Source organism: Hemibagrus wyckioides, linkage group LG08 (genome assembly GCF_019097595.1).
Source record: "Hemibagrus wyckioides isolate EC202008001 linkage group LG08, SWU_Hwy_1.0, whole genome shotgun sequence".
NCBI lineage: Eukaryota > Metazoa > Chordata > Actinopteri > Siluriformes > Bagridae > Hemibagrus > Hemibagrus wyckioides.
In genome coordinates, this window is record NC_080717.1 from 24,763,848 (window position 1) to 24,788,032 (window position 24,185).

At 41.9% G+C, this 24,185-nt stretch overlaps 1 protein-coding gene across 2 annotated transcripts; it reads right to left on the reverse strand.

The window, feature by feature from the left end:
* Nucleotides 1-258: 258 nt before the first annotated feature.
* On the reverse strand, nt 259-21,760 carry zcchc14 (zinc finger, CCHC domain containing 14). 2 transcript variants are annotated; one of them, XM_058397724.1, is made up of 13 exons: nt 20,458-21,760; nt 14,641-14,767; nt 8,626-8,696; nt 8,449-8,520; nt 8,242-8,321; nt 7,942-8,033; nt 6,497-6,533; nt 6,102-6,387; nt 5,891-5,979; nt 4,790-4,914; nt 4,520-4,636; nt 2,980-3,978; nt 260-2,761 (listed from the first exon to the last, which is right to left on the reverse strand). In XM_058397724.1, the coding sequence occupies exons 1-13, from the start codon at nt 21,058-21,060 to the stop codon at nt 2,706-2,708; spliced, it is 2,754 nt and encodes a 917-aa protein (XP_058253707.1). In that variant the 5' UTR covers nt 21,061-21,760; the 3' UTR covers nt 260-2,705. The 2 variants fall into 2 exon arrangements, with proteins under 2 accessions (XP_058253708.1, XP_058253707.1); XM_058397725.1 differs by lacking the exon at nt 4,520-4,636 and having other exon boundaries at nt 259-2,761.
* Between the last annotated feature and the right edge of the window lie 2,425 nt (nt 21,761-24,185).

Consider the following 24,185-nt stretch of genomic DNA (forward strand, 5'->3'; position numbering starts at 1 on the left):
TCATACTCACACACTTATACACACTCACTCAATCACACACTCGCACACACACGCTCACTCAATCATACACACTCGCACTCTCTCTCATACACACATGCTCACTCTCACTCACGCACTTGTACACACATGCTCACACACTCACTCACACAAACACACACACATGCTTACACACACTCACTCAATCATACTCGCGCGGGCACACACACAGTCACTCACACAATCGTACAATCACTCACTCATACACACACAGACACACACACACACAGACGAGTGAAAATCTGAAAAGGAGTTTAATTCTGAATTCCATCTGTATACAAAATAACTCTGAATACAAACAATCCTATGACGTCAGCATCAAACATTAAATACAAAAGTGAACCAGAAAAAAAGTGACTGGGAACAGAGAGAAGGTTTATAAAAGCGTCATGCAGAGCAGCTGATGAAGAGAAACGTGTTTCACCAAAACATACGAACTTCCACGTTTCCTCTCAGACCAGGACGTGCGTCTGGGCTAAAGACAAATCCTCGCTGACGTTTGCTCAAGTATTTCATCAAAACTTCCGATTTCTTAAAGCTAAATGTGCAAAAAATGTCCTGATGAGGCGAAAGGTGAAGGAAATTTCATAACAAGCCTCAAGTGCAGTGGAATTGTAGTACGGATCTCTTAGCTGACCTAGCGATGGAAACCTAGCGCATTCTGTACTGCATTAGCTAGGGAAATCACGTGAGAATCTTTGCCGAATTAGCCGTGGAACTAGCGATACCGTTGCTAATTCAGAACCGGAGATTGACGAAAAGGAAATCTAGTTCAAAGCCTCGCCGAAGTAGCGATGGAAATTTTGCTTCGTCATAATTATTGTTGTGAAAAATCCTTGTGAAATTAGCAAAGGAAACATTTCTTGCTGCATTTTCTTCACATAATTAGCAAAAGAAATTCAGCAGGATGTTTGCTCAAATTATTTAAGGAAATTCTGTAAAAAAGAAAACAACAACAAAAAAGCTTAGCTAACTAGCCCAAAGATATTTTTGCGAAACCCTGCTAAATTCTTTAAATTAGCCAAGAATATTAGCAAAATCCTCACGACACTATCTGAGGAGAATCCCACGAGAGTCTCTGCTAAATTGGCGGAGGATATTTAGCAAGCTCTTCACCGCTGCCGAGGCAAAGAGTCCTCGCTACATTAGCGACGCTAATTTCGGTCACCTTTCCTTGAGCTGATTTAGGAAATGCTTTGAATTAGTGAAGGAAATTCAGGAGCGAAATAAATCGAATAAGAAATGTTCCGTGAAATGGCGCGTGAAAATAAAGACGCTTAGCCTCCCTAACGTCCTTCTCGTGCCGTCTGAGAAATCTTGAAACGTTTTATCGAGAAGTTCTTTGGTGCAAAAGTCGAAACTAGCCGAAAATGTGAAATCCTCACTGGATTAACCAAACATTTTCACTGATTTTCCCTGAAGCTAATTCAGCCAAGTTTTTTGCTTGCTTGCTCCTAACTGAATCTTAGACAAAAAGGCTAAGGAATTAGCAAAGGCTTTACGGTTAAATAAATACATTTCAAGGTGCCTTTTAGGAAAATGACTATAAAACAAAGCTAATTCAGCGTTTTAGTCGATCTGATTGAGCTCAGATTCGACTGAATACGCCAAAGTGTTTAATTCCGAGTGCTTTTCGCCGGCAGCGTTAAATTAAATAATGACATTTTATTGTTAAACAAGCAGAATTTCAGCTGCATCTGCGTTCAACTCGGCAGTCAGCGAATAAAACATACAAAAGTTAAACGGAGAAACATCGCCGTTTTTAACACAGATCTGCTGGCTGAATTAGCGAAGGTGCGAATTATTCAGGTTTATCGACCCACATTCGTTTCAAATAAAATATCTCTTTTAAAAAAATAATCGTAGTAATACTGAAAAATCATGCATATGTACATCTGCAGGCTCTAAAATTGACTACGTTGAATTTTAATATCAAAATCATTGCATGATGTTTATTACAACCTCAGATATCAGTTATCGAATACTTTGCTGGTTTGTGCGAAGAGAATTCTGGGATTTTCGGCTCAAATCTTATTTATCCAAATTAACAGATCTAAGTAGCCGGCTTTCACTAAAACTGAGACCTGGTTTAGTTTAGTGTTTTTAACAATAACGCATTGTGCGTGTTAAATGTCACAGAACCTGATGGTCCGATTAGCGTAACTACCCTACCCGCATCAAAGTGAAATGTGGGCGTGGCTTTAAACACACTGACAGTTTAACACTCTACACTGTAAATACAACAAATACACAACACAAAATATAAAAAGTTAAAAAAAAAAATCTCTGTCCAATCCTGCGCCAGAGCGGAACGCGGCAGTGTTTCGTTCACGGGTTCCGACAGGAAAAGTGCGCCAGAGACCGAGGCACCTTCACACACTACATAGTGCACCATGCTGAGACAAAACGGGACGAGGCCGAGTGAGGACCTGAGAGGAAGGAGACGATTACAAACTCGCCGGCTGTTTTTTTTCTGTTTATTCACAACCGTCCTCACGAGCTTTAGTGTCCGAATCGTCCCCGATGTCCGGCTCGTCCGTTACAGAGCTTCACTCCAAGAGACGAAGTCCGCGAGAGTCTCAGAAGGCGTCCGAGCTCGAAAACACACACACACATATGTACACACACGCTGCTCGCTTGGAAAACCTCGTAAACGCTGTATATAACGGCTAGTCACCAGAGTCCTGGCTGTCCGACTGAGGAGAATATTTTAGACGAAACATACCTAAAAAATAAAAAATTAAATAAATAAATAAAGTTATCACTGTCAAAATAATGTATAATAATAATAATAAAATATATTGTCTAGAAATAAGCAATCTTATATATACATATATATATGTTATAATAATATAGTTTTAACATTATTATTTAAATGATTCATTTTTTATACATTTTTTTAATTTTAATTTTAAGTTGAAATTATTTTCCGAACTCCGGTACCTTGCTGAGCCGAATCCATTGGTGGCTGTTTGCAGTCATGCGCTCGATGACCGCTCAGCCCACAGTTGTAGCAGGAAACACTTCCCACCTTCTTCTGCCCCGTGCCTCCGTTTCCCATCATGCCATAGGGCTGGTAGGTGTTAGTCCCGCCTCCTAGGAAGCCCTGCATCGGGGGAAGGACCAGGTTCTGCTGGGAGTCATGCGACAGGCTGCTGCTGTACAGGGGTGGGGCCACAATCGGGTATGAGAACGGGGAGGCGGAGCCGCTTCCTGCAAGGAGGGGGCTGAAGTGGAGCAGTGGGCCAAATGTGAACAGGGACGTACCGGAGAACGGGTGCGGGAAGTAGAACGATCCACACTTTCCGCTGCAGCCGCAGGAGCTGCACACGCACGGCGTCGTACCATTGGACTGGGCGGAGCCGTAGCACGCCGTTTCCGTGGTGACGGGACTGGTGGTGGGCGGGGCTACTATGGACGCACTGTTGGGGCTGTAGGTGTTTCCGGAAACGGCCGCCATGGGAACTGCGCTGATGGGCGAGAAGGTGGGTTTGGAGGATGAGGAAAAGGAAAAGGAAGATGATGAGGAAGAGAACGAGGATGAGGAGGAGGAAGAGGCGGAGTTTGGGTACTGAGACAGCCGGGCGTGGCCGGGCGTGGCCGAAACCTGAAAGTGTAGCGTCGGATGTGAGACGTGATGGAGGGCGTTAGAGGTTACCGTTAGCGCAGTACAGGTTTCCACTTCCTGATGCCCTGGGGGTGGTGCTTCCACACCCATCGCTGTGCAGAGCAGGGGTGGGCGGGGCTTGCGGGAGGCGGAGCCGAGTCCTCTGCCTGGGGCCAGCAGTGGGATGGAGGGAAGGGTCACGCTGGTGTGAGACGGACAGACAGAGGGATCGTTCTGCACCGGGAGAACCTGAGCCGTCGGCCGACTCGGACCGGAACCCGCCGTGCTGAGCAGGAAACAGACGCGGTCTTTCTCTACACACTCCACATCGGTACCTACACACACACACACACACACACATACACATCAGTAACAGTATTTTACATACAGGACAATGTATTTAAATTAAAAGTAAATTAAAAAGTACAAATAAAATAAAGATACAAAATTAACAGTAATATAAATGAATTACAATTAACGAAAAAAAAAGTTTAAAGAAAAAATATTACAATTATTTAAAAGATACATTTATTTATTAAAATAAACTAACAGGAAGGTTATATCAATTAATCTTAATATATAGGTTTAACGGGAAGGAAAATGAAATAAAAATTAATTATCAATGAATTAAAAATAGTAAAAAATTCAATTGTATTAAACTGAATTAACTTAATAATATTATATAAATAATGTTATTTATAATTATTATAATAATTATTATGTAATTATATTAATTAAATGACCGGGAAATGTATTATCAGGTATAAAAAGAATAAAATTAACAAAATTAAACAAAAAATATATATTTTACCCTCAAGCTATTCAAACTGTAAGGTTGTGGGTGAGTGTGTGTGTGTGTGTGTGTGTGTGTCGTACGTCTGTGAGTCTCTTTCAGAGGAGTCATAGGGCTGGATGGAGAACTGGAGTAACCTGATGATGAGCTGCTGTCCCTGAGGGAGGACAGAGAACCGGCCTCCACTTCCACACGCAGCTCTGAACACGAACACACACACACACACACACACCTCATCTGTAGTGACGGTTCACCAAACTTTAAGACTGATATTATATTAGATGTTACATGATGTTGTTTATTCTGATTGTCAGATTATAAAAGTGTGTGTGTGTGTGTGTGTGTGTGTGTACCTGTGTTACTGCTGCTGCTCGTATGTGTTATCGGGCCGTTGTAAGTGGAAGGTGTAACTCTCGCTACCCCACCACAGGACACAGGGAACTGAGACATGGTGTATCTCTTCTCGTGTAACTTCTCCCTGAAAAGGAAAAGAGGATCATTCGAAATCTCGATCGATCGTTACGCCCTGACTACATCGAAAGCTACACAAATTAATAACCTATTAACACAAAAACACCACGGTACTATCGCCATAGTAACAAAATGCATGTACTTGCATAAGTCACATTTTACAGTGGATGCAGCACTTCCACTGCTGACCACTAGAGGTCAGTGTGTGCACAGAATCCAGCACGCTCTCAGTATCTACAACTACATCAACATCTGTATCTTCTGTAAATCTGCTCTGTATAAATAAATCACGTGGAATTGAAATGAATCAGATATTTGATTCTTTGAATGAACTGACTCAGCAGACTGAATCGAACAAATCCCTCATTAATGTTACTGAGGTGAGTGTGGAATGATTTCAATCTGAAGATCTGACTGTGTGATGGCAAACACTTGTAGTTAAGTGTGTGTGTGTGTGTGTGTGTGTGTGAGCCACAACCTCTCTCTTGTTCTTGTGTTTTTTTCCAGTAAACACCCTTATCACACCCCTATCGGCCAAGCTCGAGTGGAAAAGAGATTAAAACACTGTGTGTGTGTGTGTGTGTGTGCTTTATTAGTTTTCCTTTTGAGATAATCTATGATCAGTCTGACCCAGCATCAGACAAAACACACACACACACACTTCCTAGCTTCAGGCAACAATCAGCATGGACAGCAGTTTATCTAAAACAAAAATTCAAGGTGTGTGTGTGTGCTTTATTAGTTTTTCTTTTGAGTTAATCTATAATCAGTCTGACTGCATTCTAAACACTGCAGTTACACATCCATAAAGCTACAGGATCATCAAAACAAACCTCCGCCAACAAAATGTAAGCCACGCCCCATACCAGAGTCTGATGACCAGAAACTGAGGAAGAAAAATGGCCTGTTTTTATCTCTGTTTGTATCGTGTGTTTGTATCATGTGTGTGTGTGTGTGTGTGTGTGTGTGTGAGTGTGACTCACTTCTGCAGCTCCAGCTGGGTCTTCAGCTTCTTCTTGGCTCCCTGAGTGAGGTCATACTTATTCAGGTCTTCTTCTGTCAAAGCAAGGAACTGTGGGAAATCGAGCTCAGCGTTAGATAACAATCAATTTTATTTCACTTTCAGCAACAGACAGAACTCCAGATGTCATTTCACATCCCTAATGATGAGGAAGTTGTATTTTTCCACTGTACCTCTTCCATGGTGAGCTGCTTGAAGACGGGGTAGTATTTGTGGAGGCGGAGCTTCCGCAGCCAGTCCAGGATGCCATTCTGCTCGGGGCTGGGTGGGTGTGGCTGCTGCTGTTGTGGGTGTGGTGCAGTTTGCTGCTGAGGCGAGTTGGTCTCTCCTATAGTGGGAACAGCGAGGCTCGGATGAAGGGGCAGGATGGGCGGAGGGGGCAGATGTGCAGGCGAGGGCTGGGGCATCGGGGCAAGAACATTTACCACCGGCTGAACGCTCGCGACACCACACACCGCCCTGAGAACATAAAAGAGAAGAAGAAAAGAGAATGAAATGAATGCTGGATTGCGATCGGTTAGTGGCTCAAGTGGTCAATCCACAGCTACATGTCAGATGATCCACTTACCTATTCGCTCCTCTGTACTGAAGAAGACAACTCAGATCTGTAACACAGAAAACACTCATCATCATCATCATCATCTTCACACCAACACTTTAGAACTGCCAAGCACTAACTTCTTCATTTATTCATTTGTTCTTCTTCCTCTTTTTCTGTGTATCTCTCTCTATCATTTGCTCTCCATCTGCTGGTCTCTCTATTATATAACTCTGTTTATCTGTGTTTCTCTCTCTCTCTCTCCCTCCTGTGTCTTCAGCTCTCTGCTGTACGTGTGATAGCAGATCAATCTATAAGTCCTTTGCTGAAAAACACAACTAGCATGAAAAACAGCGCTACTATATGCAAACTGAACTCATACAGACAAGAGAGAGGGAGAGAGAGAGAGATAGAGAGGGGGGAGAGAGAGAGAGAGAGAGAGAGAGAGAGAGAGAGGGAGAGGAATGCCCTACTCCATCACCAGTACATGATCCCAGCCTGCTGTTACTATCACCACACACACACATTCTCTCCTGTACTATTTACAGATGACCAGATGAGATCATCACTCTCACCACCTCCACACACACAAACATACCCAGACACGTGCACAGACACACACACACACACACACACACACGCTCCTGCCTGAAATAGAAACACCTCGTTCACCCAGGAAGTGCTTTTAAACCTGCGTTCTCATTAGTAGGCGACAATGAGGCTGATGACAGTTGATGTCATGTCAACAATTGGGCCACGCCTCCTTCACTGTGACTGACAGATAGGGAAGCCATGCCTCCTTAAGGTGACTGACAATCACTGAGGCCACGCCTCCTTGACTGTGACTGACAGATACAGGGGCCATGCCTCCTTCACTGTGACTGACAGGTACAGAGGCCATGCCTCCTTCACTGTGACTGACAGGTACAGAGGCCACGCCTCCTTCACTGTGACTGACAGGTACAGAGGCCACGCCTCCTTCACTGTGACTGACAGGTACAGAGGCCACGCCTCCTTCACTGTGACTGACAGGTACAGAGGCCACGCCTCCTTCACTGTGACTGACAGGTACAGAGGCCATGCCTCCTTCACTGTGACTGACAGATATAGAGGCCACTCCTCCTTCACTGTGACTGACAGATACAGAGGCCATGCCTCCTTCACTGTGACTGACAGGTACAGAGGCCATGCCTCCTTCACTGTGACTGACAGATATAGAGGCCACTCCTCCTTCACTGTGACTGACAGATACAGAGGCCATGCCTCCTTCACTGTGACTGACAGGTACAGAGGCCATGCCTCCTTCACTGTGACTGACAGATATAGAGGCAACTCCTCCTTCATTGTGACTGACAGGTACAGAGAGCACAACTCCTTCACAAGAGAAACACAAGTAACCAAATAGTTTAAATACAGGATTATACAATAATGGTGTGCATATGTGTGTGTGTGTGTGTGTGTGTGTGTGTGTTTACTGGTGCTGGAGGTGGGCTGTGGGCTGGAGGATGTGCAGAAAAGTCGCACTCGTTCGTGTCGGAGAACGTGAGCCGGAAGAGAACTTAAACACCTGAGAAGTGAACAAGCAGAATAAAGAGTGTATGTGTGTGTGAGAGAGAGAGAGAGAGAGAGAGAGAGAGGACAGACAGACAGACAAGTACAGAGAGGCACAGAATTAGTAAAAGTGACAAAGAAAAAGAAACAAACTATTAGAACTAAATATTATGTTTCTGAAAATAATTAATGAAGTTTTTAATCATTGTTTTTTGTTAAGTCACCTCAGGTCCAGGTCATGAGGCTCAACACCAGGTTGAGGCAGGAACTTCTCCAGACAATCATCAGGAAAGAGCTGGGAGAGCTAGACACACACACACACACACTGTCATGACTAACAACAATAATGTATTAGAACGAGTGCATTAACCTGTGATTTGAGGCTGTGCCTCTGTCAGAACTGCTGTGCTAACACACACACACACACTCACCTGGGACACCAGCTCCATCACTTCCTGAGACGTCTTGCTAATGACTGACAGCGTGGAGTCGGACCACACGACCTGAAAAAGAGAGAGAGCGAGAGAGAAAGAGAGAGAGAGAGAGAGAGATTCGATGTGTCCATCACTGAAAGGTATGTGTGTGTGTGTGTGTGTTCAATATCTCACCTCCAGTGTGTATTCTGTTGATGAGTCCACTTTGTGTGTGACTCCCTTCAGCTCAATCCTCTCGACTCGGACTGAAACACACACACACACACACACACACATTAATTAAGATCTTGACCTGAATCACATCATTTCTTTTTAGTCATCACTTCTACCCCAAAACATGCTAGATGAACTTAACGACTTGCCCTACATAGAAACAGTAACCATATGTGGGTGGAGATTGGCTATCTCTAGTACATGGCCCGCCCACTTCCGCATGATTTGACAATGAGGAGGTGAATGTTTTGTTTACCGCCGTTTTAGTTAACGGCAAGCCCCGCCCCCTGACTTCTAAGAGTACAGAGCTTGCTCCGAACACAAATCAGCACATTTAATGTGCCTCAGTGTGAACAAGCAATTTTCTGCTGCACAAACAAAATGGGAAAATAAAAAAGTGAAACATTTTTTTTAAAAAAAAAAGAGAGAGAGAGAGAGAGAAGCCAAGCGGAAACACACACAATAGACAACTTCACACACACACACACACGTGTACACATCCACACATACAAGAAGAAACATTCATAACAGTATATACACACAAACATCCCTAATTTAACACACACACACCAGTGTGTTAAATATACCCTGCCAAGTCAGCACTTCCTGCAGTGTGTGTGTAGGAGAGGAACAGAGAAAAGTCAATAAAATAAACCCCTCTTTTTCCTCCCTCTCTCTCTCTCTCTCTCTCTCTCCCTGTTTCTCTCTTTCCATTTATTTCTCCTTCCATCTCTCCTTTCCTTTTATTCTAGTTTACTCTTTCCCTCTTTTAATTTCTCTCTTCAATCTGTTGCTCATTCCCTCGTTCCTTTCCTTTCTTCTCCATCTCCTTTCATCTCTTTCCCACTCTCTCTACTTTCTCATGTCTTTCTGTTCCTCTTCTCTATCATTTTCTTTTCACATTAGACCACTTGCACAACCCGTGTGTGTGTGTGTGTGTGTATGTGTGTGTGTGTATATGTATGTGTGTGTGTGTATGGCGGGCGAGTGTGAGCCCATCTGGAATGTTCCGATGAACAGGAAGCACTTTCCCTTGAGTCGACGGCCCGCTCCACCCTCAACGCCCACGCAACCCCTCATTACACTCTGTGTGTGTGTGTGTGTGTGTGTGTAAGTAAAAATGGACCATGAGGCAGTGAGAGTGTGGCAGTTGAGAGAAAGAGGTCTCAGAGAACTGCATGTAAATGATGCTAGAAACCAGAGTTCACACACACACACACACACACACACATACACACACACTCCATTATCACACCACATCTTTTCCTCACTGGCCAGAGGCATTGTGGGTAACCACCTTCAACTTTTCCCACACAAAGATGAAGTGTGTCAGAGCACTAAACACACATGCGCGCACACACACCAAGGAACACAATGACACACTGGCTCCACCTCCTTCACTAAGACTGACAGATATAGTGGCCCCGCCTCCTTCACTGAGGCCACACCTCCTACACAGGGTTAGAGGGGTTAGAGGAAGTTAACATTAGTCATTGATGATGTAATGAGGATGTTTTTAATTGAAGCAGATACAAGACAGATCAGACGTCTCTCTTCCTGAAGGGCAGAAGTGCACACACACACACACACAAAGACACACACACAGTGACATACAAACACACTTACATACACACACACACACACACACACACAGAGAGTGACATACAAACACACTCGCATACACACACACATACACACAGTGACATACAAACACACTCACATACAGACTTACACAGACAAAGACACACATAAAAAGACACACACAGTGACATAAACACACTCATACACAAGCTGGCATACAAACACACCTGCATACAGACACATACACACAAAAAGACACACAGACACAAACACACACAGAAATACGCACAGAAAAAGACACACACACTTGCGCACACACACACACACACAGAAAAACACACTCGCATACAAAGACACACAGATATGTTCACAGACTCACACACACAGTGACATGCAAATACACGCACATACACACACACTCGCTCTCTCTCACACACACACACAAACACACACACAAACACACACACCAGTATTCACACCCCGAGGCATGCAGCTGCTGCATACCTGACAACTAATGTGTGGAATTCTGCTGTTTCTTTGGCTTTAGTTTCTCTCTCTCTCTCTCTCTCTCTCTCTCTCAAACACACACATTTATAGACAAATGACATTACTAATAGTTTATTTGCAGGACGCAGCCACATTATTTTACTGATAACACTCAGTAACACTTTATACTTTATTACAGGTTTAGAAACGCTGAATAAAGTGTTTATAACGCAATTACAATTCTGAGCAACGCTTTATGCTTTATAACAGGGTTATGAGCACTGAACAAAGTGTTTATAACGCACTGACAATACTGCGTAACGCTTCATACTTTATAACGGGTTTATAAACACTGAATACAGTGTTTATAACACACCGACAATACTGCGTAACGCTTCATACTTTATAACGGGTTTATAAACACTGAATACAGTGTTTATAACACACCGACAATACTGCGTAACGCTTTATACTTTATAAAAGGTTTATGAACGCTCTCATTTATAAACTCTAGGTGGATTTATGTAAATTTGTCTTTCAGATTTGCAAATCTTGTCTGTTTTAATTAAGGCACATTAACAACAAATACCTCTGAAATCTGTATAAGGTGTACATAATGCTTCAGAAGTGTTATAAACGTGCTATACATGTGTTATAAATGCACATTTGGTTAATCCATTTAGAGTGTGTATAGACTTCATCTAACGTTATATCTCGCGTATAGACTTCGACAATAAAACACTATTGTGGTTAGATTCTGCTCATATAGAGGAAGTGAAAGAACAATGACGTGCGTGCGCGCGCGTGTGTGTGTGTGTGTGTGTGTGTGATGTTTCTTTGAAAAGAGTGTTGGACAGGAAGGAGATGAAGGAGACAGAGATGGTGTCACATCTTCATCCAAAAAAACTCCATTACCTCATACACACGCACACACCTGTCATCATAACATCTCATGTGTCTGTCAACACACACACACACACACACACACACACTCCAGGGCTGACACCTTGTTAACACACTCATCTAGAGGTTTTTTATATTCATATTAATAACTAGCTGGTGTTATCATAAAATCGCTGCAGAATGCTGGATTCTGATTGGTCAGAAAGAGTTGATCGGTTTTCAATCACAGCAGCTCTGGCAGTACTGCAAAACAGTTATATATTAATGAAAATCGATACGATATTAAATCAAACACACAATATCGAGGAAGTGCCCTAGATACACAACCACAGCGCAAACATGTATGCTAATGTACGCTTAACTTTATCTAGCAAACGTGAGCCTGAATACAGCGACCGGGATTTCACTGACGGACAGAACACAAGATAATTCATGGAGGATAGTACAGGAACTTTAAATTCTTCAAATCCTGGGGGGAAAAAACACCCCAAAAAAACAACGAAGCAGAAATCAGGAGTAAAAGCTAAAAAAACCTCTCCATCTTCTCCAGTACAGACACAACACAGAAACTGGGATCCGATTCAAGTGCCAGTTCATGCAGACGTCCCGCCCGTGTAATTACATGATTATAGACCACAAAACGATTTCGAAAAATATCCTGAAGCGCTCGGGGCGCAGAAAAAAAACCCGTCTTTTGTTTTTCGGAATCGGAGTCGGGGTTTTTTTTTTTCCCCCCTGTACAGGTTAAATACACGACGTTAGGACACGTGACAAAGTGACCACTGCACAGCGACACTGATTATTTAACTCAATCACCTGTGGCTGTCCCTTTCTTTACTTCACTCCCAGTTGCCATGGTTACACTTGTAGCATCAGTGCACCACAGAGGAAGTCTAACTCCTCTAGACTAGCTCTTCAAAATTAAGAGATAAAGGTGTTTAAATTTAAACACTTAAGGTTCAGCAGCAGATAGAGAATTAGGAGGAGAGAAAACAGAGATGTTTTACAGTGTGTGGTAAAGAGGAAGTCTAGCATGAAACTCTAAGTGATTCAAACTCCAACAAGATTCAATTCTAATGTGATTCAAACTCTACCAAGATTCAATTCTAATGTGATTCAAACTCTAACAAGATTGAATTCTAATGTGATTTGAACTCCAACAAGATTCAATTCTAATGTGATTCAAACTCCAACAAGATTCAATTCTAATGTGATTTGAACTCCAACAAGATTCAATTCTAATGTGATTCAAACTCCAACAAGATTCAATTCTAATGTGATTTGAACTCCAACAAGATTCAATTCTAATGTGATTCAAACTCCAACAAGATTCAATTCTAATGTGATTCAAAGTCTAATGTGATTCAAACTCCAAGATTCAATTCTAATGTGATTCAAACTCTAACAAGATTCAATTCTAATGTGATTCGAACTCAGACCAGATACAATTCTAATGATTCAAACTCTAACTAGATTCCATTCTAATGTGATTGAAAGTCTAATGTGATTCAAACTCTAACTAGATTCCATTCTAATGTGATTGAAAGTCTAATGTGATTCAAACTCTAACAAGATTCAATTCTAATGTGATTCAAACTCCAACAAGATTCAATTCTAATGTGATTCAAACTGTAACAAGATTCAATTCTAATGTGATTCGAACTCTAACAAGATTCAATTCTAATGTGATTCAAAGTCTAATGGAATTCAAACTCCAACAAGATTCAATTCTAATGTGATTCAAACTCCAATAAGATTCAATTCTAATGTGATTCAAAGTCTAACAAGATTCAATTCTAATGTGATTCAAAATCTAATGTGATTCAAAGTCTAACAAGATTCAATTCTAATGTGATTCTAAGTCTAATGTGATTCAAACTCCAACAAGATTCAATTCTAATGTGATTCAAACTCTAACAAGATTCAATTCTAATGTGATTCAAAGTCTAATGTGATTCAAAGTCTAATGTGATTCAAATTCCATCAAGATTCAATTCTAATGTGATTCAAACTAACAAGATTCAATGTCTAATGTGATTCAAACTTTAAGTGATTTAAACTCTAAGCAATTCAAACTCTAAGTGACTCAAACTGTAACAAGATTCAGTTGTAATGTGATTCAAATTCTAATGTGATTCAAACTCTAACAAGATTCAATTGTAATGTGATTCAAACTCTAACACGATTCAGTTGTAATGTGATTCAAACTCTAACACGATTCAGTTGTAATGTGATTCAATGTCTAATGTGATTCAAACTCTAACAAGATTCAATTGTAATGTGATTAAAACTCTATTTTGATTTAAACTTTAAGTGATTTAAACACTAAGCGATTCAAACTCTAACACGATTGAAGTGTAATGTGATTCAAACTCTAGCATGATTCATAAGTGAATCAAATTCCAGCATAAATTCCAGTTAACTGCACTGAGAAGTTGATCTGACTCTGAATCAATCTTAAGGAAGTGAAACGACCCTGCCGTGTGTTTTTGGGTTTTTCATTTTTAGCCCCGCCTCTTCTCACACGTTCCTCAATTACTGTTTCTTGCATTTTGACTCATAATCCTGAGCAGCGTGGAAATGGACCAACTCAAGTAGTAAACAAATCAGAAGAATCAACTGAATCAGAAGAATCTGATTCGGATTCAGCAAACGGGATCACATGTGGCCAAGCCACCAAATCCCCACACGTGCTAGAATGAGTGATTCTAACCATAACAAACATCAGAGAGAGGTTCTACATAATCTGAACAAACTACACACACACACACACAGCACACTGTATGTCTAATCTCTTTATCTCGATCACTGACCACTGATTAGAATTTTGAAACTCTCTCGACTCCTGGCCAAATTCAGACTTGTTTCGGATTTCTCCGGCTCGTGAGAAAAGCATGTAAGACATTCCTGAAGCTCTGCGCATGTTCTTTCGTGTTTCATCTTCCACTCTGCGCCTCTTCTCGCCTGCCTTTGACCCGAGGTGTGTTGTTGTGGATCCATGCTCACCTTTTCCAGGTTTCCCAGCATGCATTTTTATGGGTGGCTCCTGGCAAGTAGGCGCAGGGGTCGGGGACATGACCTCTGACCCCACACCGTCATCCACGGGGCCTGTCGTCACTTCTCTGGGCACGGTCTAAAGAGAAACAAATTAGAGAATTAGCTAACGAGTGAAACGTTGGCTATGTTAGCGATATTACATCTGTTACTGAAAAATGGCAAGGATGTGAAACACCAGTGGAACAGTCAGTGACCAGGTCAAGAGATGGTTAGAGAAGCAACCAAGAGACCAAGAGTAACTCTCAACGTGATGCTACCACCACCATGCTTCATAGCAGGTATCTCTCTCTCTCTCACACACACACACACAGAAAGGAGGCGTGGCCTATTTTTAAAAATAAAATAATATTCATTAATAATAATGTCACACAGTATATGAGGTTTTCTAAACTATTTTTTCCTGGAGAACAGTAACACTGCATGTGAAGCAACGTAGATGCTAAAACCGTTCAATCTCCAGCGCAGGAGTCAACACTGTAATTAAAAGCAGATGGAGAATACGGATGGTCTGAAACGGTGAGTGGAGAGGGAGTTTTATTATTGGTTTTTTTTTTGTTTTTGTTTTTTACAAGTGAATTACTCAGTAGTAATAAAATCTCTCTGATCAGTCTGGTAACTCTGGGCTTTTCCTGTATACACATGCAGTAAAATATATCTGATTGGTCTGTACTGCTGATCTACAGCCTGCATCTAAACTAGAGTCAGATCAGAATCAGAATAGGGTTTAGAACAGTTTTATAGCGCAATCAGATCAGAATCAGAGGCAAATCAGAATGAGATTGAAATTAAAATCAGCGGTATAGACCAATCAGAATCAGAATAGGGTTCAGAACAGCATTATAGACCAATCAGAATCAGAATAGGGTTCAGAACAGTATTATAGACCAATCAGAATCAGAATAGGGTTCAGAACAGTATTATAGACCAATCAGAATCTGATTGGTCCACACAGCTGATTTGAGTCCTGTTCTGTAATCTGATTGGTCCACACCGCTGATTTGAGTCCTGTTCTATAATCTGATTGGTCCACACATCTGATCTGAGTCCTGAGTCCCACATCTCATAAATGTCCCATATGTGAGTAATAAACTCCACTGTGAATCTGTTTTTCATTGATGTGAGCTCTCTCTCACACACACACACACTTGAGTTTCCAGGCTGGAATCTCCAATCTGGAATCAGTGCAAACATCAGACTAGTTTTCAGTTTAAATAAACAGTTTAGCAAACAATAAAATATCCACAGTAGTGATGTATTTAGACATGAAGATGGTTTCAACATACAATGTTTACTGCTTCAGATTTGCCCGGAAACTACGAGGCTAATATCTCATGGGGTTTATAGTTTTTTCAATTTTCCTCCAAACTTCTTTTATCTTTAAAAAAAAAGGCACATTTAAGGCCAAATATAAACAACGTTAAAGGTGTACCTGAGGAAAACATAAACCCAGTGTCCTGCTCCACTTCCACTGCATGCAGAATGATCAGAAAAATATTTGTTTTCCATCATAACATTTTATACTTTAAGCTCAGTGGAGACTAAGGGTGCTGTACCCCAGCAGTGAAGGTTCTGTACTAATGAGCAGAAAACTGAGAAAAACTCCCATCCCACAACAGGCAGACAGACAGGCAGACAAACAGGCAAACATACAGACAGACAGGCAGGCAAACATGCAAACAGACAGGCAGACAAACAGGCAAACATGCAGACAGACAGGCAGGCAAACATGCAGACAGACAGGCAGACAAACAGGCAAACATGCAGACAGACAGGCAGACAGACAGGCAGGCAAACATGCAGACAGACAGACAGACAGACAGGCAAGCAGACAGACAGACAGACAGGCAAAAATGCAGACAGACAGGCAGACAGACAGGCAAACATGCAGACAGGCAGGCAAGTAGACAGACAGACAGGCAAGCAGGCAGACAGGCAGGCAGACAGACAGACAAACATGCAGACAGACAGACAGGTAAACATGCAGACAGACAGGCAGGAAAGTAGACAGACAGACAGGCAAGCAAACAGACAGACAGGCAAACAGGCAGGCAGACAGAAAGGCAACCAGACAGACAGACAGACAAACATGCAGACAGACAGGCAGGAAAACAGGCAGGCAGGCATGCAGACAGACAGACATGCAGACAGACAGACATGCAGAGAGATACTACTGTGCCCTCAAAAACATAAAAACATGACCAAGATATCATATGCTGTTCTTTATAAAAACAAGGTAATATTTTAGCTTTTATTTAAAAGAGAGCCGGTCCTGTGGGGGTTTAGTTACAGAAATGATTTAGTTTTTTTTTTAAATGACACTGTCCAAAGAGCCACTCTAACCAATCAGAACTTAATTACTCCAAAAGAAAGCCACTGACATCACTGAAACCAATCAGATCATAGTCCCTGTTCAAAAGAGCCACAGTGACCAATCAGATCACATATCCTAACCCCAATGCCACATTAACCAATCAGATAACAGATCCAACCCCCAATGCCACAGTAACCAATCAGATCACAGATCCTAACCCCAATGCCACATTAACCAATCAGATAACAGATCCAACCCCCAATGCCACATTAACCAATCAGATCACAGATCCTGCCCCAGTGCCATAATAACCAATCAGATCACAGTTCCTGACCACAACGCCACATACATAAACACAGCTAAATACTAAGTTCTGTGACATTCCTGATTGATTAGTAGGTTACTCATTTCAGTATCAGAAACCATCCTGGAACTCAAACACGGTCTGAAAAAGTTCTAGGTTCTAGAGAAATGTTTCGCTGTAAGATGTGAGGAGGTGATGTGAGGTGACGAGACAGAACATCACTCAGCGAAGACTACAGTGGGGTTAAACATAAAGGCTGTAAATGATTTTCTCTCTCAGCGTTTTGCAAGGCGACGCCGTTAACTAGACCCAGATGTGTTCACATGAGAAAATCCCGGGGAAACAAAACAGCAGTTCCACTGCGCCAGGTTCAGGATACCGTCAGGGATACGATCGGGGATACGAGGGGTTCAGCGTGTGTACAAGCGTACACAGTGTGTGTGTGTGTGTGTTTGTGTTGACGTTTTCTCTTGTCTGACTTCCCTGGTGAATCAGAGTAGAGTGTGTGTCACGCAGAGAGCTGACTTCAGCCGACAGAAATGTGCTGAGCCCAACGCCACACGCGCCAAAGCCAACAAAACCCTAAATACAGCCGTCTTTTCTCCGCCTGCAGCCGGTACTTTCCCCTCCCACACACACACACACACACACACACACATGTATGTGCACACAAACATTTAGACACTGTGTGTGTGTGTGCATGTGTGTCTCCTGACAAACTCTGGTTTTATGTTACAGCCATGATTGGCATAACGGGACCTTCCGCTGCCTCTGATTTGCAAACGCAGCTCTCGGGCAAAATGACCTCAGATCCTCTGCTGAAAGCTCCACTCTTCCACTCTTCCACTCTCTCTCTCTCTCACACACACACACACACACACACCATGTAACAGATGAAATCGCGACCATGTGGAACTTCAAATCTAATAAAAATAAATCACCAAAACACACAAAGCTACAACAATTAGTTTAAATTACTTTGATTATTTGCCCATTTAACTTATCTTTATTTCTATTTATCGTTTTTTTCCCATATGAATAAAAGGTGAGACTATATTATTTATTAACATGTTATAAGATGTTTATATATTTCAATCGTGCCTCTTTTACACCAGAAGGAGTTGCAGCGACGCTGAGAAAATGCAGAACAATTAGAAAACCTAAGTTGTATGAAAGCTACGACAGGCCACGCCCCCAAAGCTACAGCACCATATATTGGACTTTAGAGGTAAAAAAATCAAAAAGAAAAATTGTAGTCTATAAAATTTTTTAAACATCACCTGGCTAGTCTTGATTTAAAAAAATGAGTTAAAATTACTTAACCAAATTAAGTTGATTTGAATATTTTATATTACAGTTAAAATCAGAAAAATCTGACACTGTTGCTTTTCTTCCAAACTAAAGTGGCGAGATTAAAGGATCCTGAAGACAAACCAACAGTCTGCTCTGAGGAATCATCTGAGATCTGTCGCTTCACCTCATTTGCATAATTAAGAAACGCCCACTTCTAATGACTCCAGGATGTAACCTCTCAATAAAATAAGCACTCACGTGCGACTTAATGGATGTAAAAAATGGAGGCTGAAGGTAAAACATCTGGCACACGCCAAAACCAACGTCTTTACTTGTCTTTTCTCGTGCTCACACTGTCACGAGCGCTTTAGCTTCAGGCTACTGCCAATCACAAGGCTGTGAAGATGCTAACATGACATTAGCATAGACGAGACACTTGTGGAAGGAGTGTCCAGTGGCAGAGCTTCAGAACATTCAGCGGTAAAGCTGTAACTTTATGCTCTTGCACGTCTCCGGGACATTTGGCAACACCGAGCTGCTCAAGTGTGAGGTGTGATTGTTTATTTAAGATAAAATGTCGTTACTGATGAACTGGTGTGGAAGAAAACGCTCAGGAAGAACAAGCATGATAAGCATCACTTATTTTTCCTAAAACCGCACGACAAGTCGTTAAACAGTGAGTTCACAATGGAAATAAATAAATTCTAAACATATCTGGCACCAGTACAATCCTGAACACTGCTGGAACTTTTAACTAGAGTGAAATTGTTTTTTTTTTTTTTTTATTGTAAATACGACAGAGTTTCCTAAGCGAGGCGTTTTCCGAGAATGTCTATCTCCGACTGCAAACCTCCGCACCAATAGAAACGCTTTCTTTAAATCTTTCTTTCTGGAATTCGTTGATTTGTAAAGCCGAAACGTTACAGAGATAAACATGCCACTCTCGGCTAACCTCCACCAGGTTTCATTCATTAGAAGATGTTATGGTTGGAAAGCTGTCCGTTTCTCTCCGATATATAAAGCAGAAATTCCTCACGGCTGACTATGTGCGTCTCCTACAGCAGCCACGGACTCGGGACTTTTCAGACTACAGCTGGATCGAATAATTGAATCCCGTAACTAAAACTGAAATGCAGACAGTGTGTGGTTACGCTGCGACACACAGCTGGGGTCAGACCAGGACAAGCGACTTCGTTATGTTTTGTTCTTCCTGGTGGTGTTGTTGTTGTTGGGAGTTAAATAATGACACTGGTTCCAGGAGGAATAAAGTGCTTGAGTAACTCAGGCAGAACTTAGTCATGGATTTAGCATTAAATGCAAGTCACAGGATTAAGATTCAAATTAAAACCTGCTGCTGATCCTTTAAAAGACTTGTCTGAACACGACGGATCTGGATTCTATAAGAATAAAAATACACATTAATCATGAAATGACTAATGACGACACACTTAAGTTGATCATTTTTCCAAGTGGTCTCTTCCTCACCTCAGTGGTCATAATAAAAAATTTTTAAAAAAATCAAACCTTGAGATGGATGGAAGTTGATTAAATTGTATCTTGGAAATACGATCGATCCATGAAGTGCCTCGAGAATCCTACAACCTCAAAGTAAAATTAAACAACTGGTCTACTGCGGCCCGGCTCAGCCGGGGATGAAGGGACGGATTCGACTCGCGAGCAAGTTTAGTGGTGTGTTAGAGCTGGAGAAAGAGGACCAAACTGTGCTGGATCCCAGATTATTTGGGATAAATCCAATAAACAGGGAATTCCTGTGGTCCCGGAGCGGCAGGATCCAGCACAGTTCGGGGATGTGATCAAGCACATGCAGCAGTGTGAAGTGTTACGGTAGCTCAGCTACCTTGGTGCAGCAGGTAAGATGTGCAGGTGCACTGATGTACGTAGGCATTGAAGTAGGAACAGCAGGCGATCCGGTGTTTCCTCCGTGTGCCGTGTCGGACCCGCTGGACTGGAGGATCTCCTGGATCTGTGCAAGCAGCTGTCTGAGCACCTGCTTCTGGTGGAAGCTGAAGGCTGGGTGATTAGCGGCCATGGTGAAGAGCAGGAGGAACTGCTCGCCGGTCCGTCCGTCACTCAGACGAAGCCCATAATCGTGGATGATGGTGTCGACGTGCGTGAGCGTCCGGAAAAGCACGCCCGCCGCCGCCCGGTTGTCCGAGCCGAGTAGGGCAAGCGAGACGAGAAGCTTGCTGCGCACCACCTCGTCCGTCATGTTGGCCAGGAGCGCCAGGTCGGCCGGGTTGTTGGCTTTGATCTCAGCATCTCTCAGAGAGTGGTAGTCCTTACGAGCCAAGTCCTCCAAGCAGGACCCGAGGAAGCGCAACTCCACTGGAACGCAAAGATCCAAGAGTCCGCACAGGAACTCGGCCCTCTGAGCTGAGCTCAAGCCCGAGAACCACCGGTACACCTCTTCTCTCTTAAGGCAACACCTATTCTCCACCATTTTGAAGCTTGTCTTGGAAAGAAATTCTGGGAGAACCGAATCCACCAAACCCACCGAACTCCAAACTCATTCATCAACCTTCATCGACTTCTCAAGTTCAACATCTCGACACTGGGAACGGTGGAGAATAACAGCACTGTTTCCTCCTTATTTTATGCACAAAGGGTTGCATTATTTACTCTTGCTGAAAGTGAAGGGGAAAAAGTGAAAAAGTGGAAGGAAGACAGGAAGGGGAGCGAAGGGAAAGAAAGGAATCCGTGCGGCTGCTGCTGGAAGTATGTCCAGACTCGACTCTTTCCACCATCTACCGACCTCCTGCTCAGCTTTAAAACAGGAAATACTGCTCAGAGAATCTGTGAAGCCTTGAGAAGTCTTCAGTCCTGCTTTTCCTCCTTCTCAAATCGCAATTTTTTTCCTCCAAACCGTCCGGCCAGTGATGGACCCGAACCGATAAACAATCCCATCCAAGTCCAGCACACTTCGCCCTTATAGTTGCACTGTAGGAGCAAAACAGGCCACAAATTCCACCTTGTAATTCTTTATCGAGGTTGTAAATGTACATCTGACACTCATTCCCCTCCTTTCCGATTAGATTCGAATCCGAAATTGTGTGAATAAACTCATATTTCTCGCTCCTTGGCTTTTAGATCCCGTCGGGAAGTCGACTAAAAGGCAGCAACGTCTCTCTCCCAGCCTAGAACTCTGGCTCATAAGCTCCGCCCACTCCGTTTCTATAGGTCAGCCTGCCTGTCAGTGACGCCAGGCTGCGGCTCTGATTGGTTAAAGACGCCCCTCGAGCAGCTGCTCAGCTTTCCATTGGGTCTGTAAGGCTTTTTTAGCCATGGATTAGAGTAAATTCATACCTCAAATATGAAATATAATACATCAATGGCCTATATTAAAGAAAAAAAGTCTTAAAGGTATACAAAACAAACAAACAAACAAACAAGTAAACAAACAACGAACGAAAAAAAATAGGTATTATTTACAAATATGGTAATAGTATAATAAATATGACGTGTATAGAACAGTACAGGAAATATAAAACTGTATTATGGTAGAAAATACAAAGAATGCAATGGAATAATACATTTATAAGACTATATAAAATATACATTTTATGACATTTATCATAAAATAAAATCAACGCATGTGTGTGTGTGTGTGTGTGTGTGTGTGTACTTCTATATTCTGTAAGTTTTTTTCATGTAATTCCACCTTGCCCAGTCCATATGATGGCGCTGTTACATATAAATGCTTAAAAATAATCAGAAATGTATTGTTTATGCTTTATTCTTCAGTATATGAAATCTTTTTTTTTTTTTTTGTCAGCTGATTATTTGTGAACATTATGGATTTCATAACAAAAACAGTAACAGATTATATGGGGTTGTTTCAGGTTTAAAACATTACACATATTCATAGGTATCCTATTATATTCCAAATTCCTGAATGTTCATTAAAATTCAAGTTATCATAAAAAAAATTGAATTCTTCATGTAATTATGCCAGACTTCCTGGAAATGTTTCGCTTATGTACTTTAATACTTACTTTATGTTTGATATGAAAGAAGTTGTTTTCAATAATTTACAATAATTCATCAAATGTAAGGGTGATTTTCTGTAGATTTCTGCAGATATTTGGGCTGTGATACTATCAAAAGCACAAACAGTTGTGTATCTTATTATTTCACACAATTACATCCACATTTCCAGGTGAAACACACAGTATGTCTATCCATTGTCTATACCTGCTTTATTCCTAATCTGCTGGAGCCTATCCCAGCACACATTGGGCGAAAGGCAGGAGTACACCCTGGACAGGTCACCAGTCCATCACAGGGCCACATATAGACAGACAACCACACACACTCACATGGGCAATTTAGAATTACCAATCAACCTAATGTAAATGTTTTTGAGCTGTGAGAGAAAACCGGAGTACCCAGAGTAAACCCACGCAGGCTCAACTCCACAAAGAAAGGCCCCTGCCTGTTCGAACCCGGGATACAAACCCAGGACCTTCTTGCTGTGAGGCAACAGTGCTAACCACCAAGCCACCATGCTGCCCCACACAGGATGTAATAAAGATAAGAAAAATCAAAAACAACTGTAGGACAGCTTTAGTTTAAAAGTCGTTGTATATATGTGTGTATATTTCTATTAACACTTATAAATGGGATGAATCTGGCATTTGAATGTTTGAATAAGTTTATTTATATGTTTTCTAAACCAAGTCAGTGAAGCGTGGACCTTAGCATTTCTATTTTAAAGCCGTTGCACTGCTTGCATTTCACCACTAGAGGTTTCCATTGAGTTTTCTACGAGCCTGCTCAGAAAAAGACGGCGCCATTCTCCCCCCCCCCCCCTCTCTTTCTCTCTTTTCTGGACTTTTTCTAAATTGCACTGACTCCAAAAAGTGTAGAAATGTGAATCATTAAGTTCACTGAGATGGAAGCCATAGCCCCCCCTTTAGATGAAATCATAGCTGGAGTTCAGACCACAGACACTTTGAACATGGCTTTCTATCCAAATGTTTGGAATCTGTCTTTTCCTTGGCTCCGGGTTCCCAGGCTGAGTCTGAGCTCAGATTAGTGTCATCATGGAGTTCTCCCTGTGTACCCATGGGTTTCCTCCAGGTACTGTGTGTAACGTGTGATCTCCCTGTCAGATTAAATGATGGAGATCGTCTAACAGTGGACCTTCAAATGCAAAAAAAACTTTCTTACATTCTGCTAATGAAGTGAGTGTGAGGTAATGGGGAGATTTTTTTCTGTCCATTAGCACATGGGCTCTTTATTGTCTTTATTGAAAAATGAGACTGGGCCCTTTGCCTTTTGTTCTTTCTGCCCTTATTATCAGCAATAATCTCAGATCTAGCTGTGTAAATCAGATTATGATTGTGAAGTATGAGTGTGAAATGGTTTTAAGCACCACGTCAGGACACATGAATAATTAGTGCTGTTGTACGGTGTTGTCGCTGGTCAATATTCCAAATATTTATAAATTATACCATTAGTGATATATTGGCCAGATTCATCACTGCATACATAGATTATATTATATTGTAGTCTAGATCACAAATAGAAGAAGCAAACAAACAGAACGCAATCATCATGTAAGAG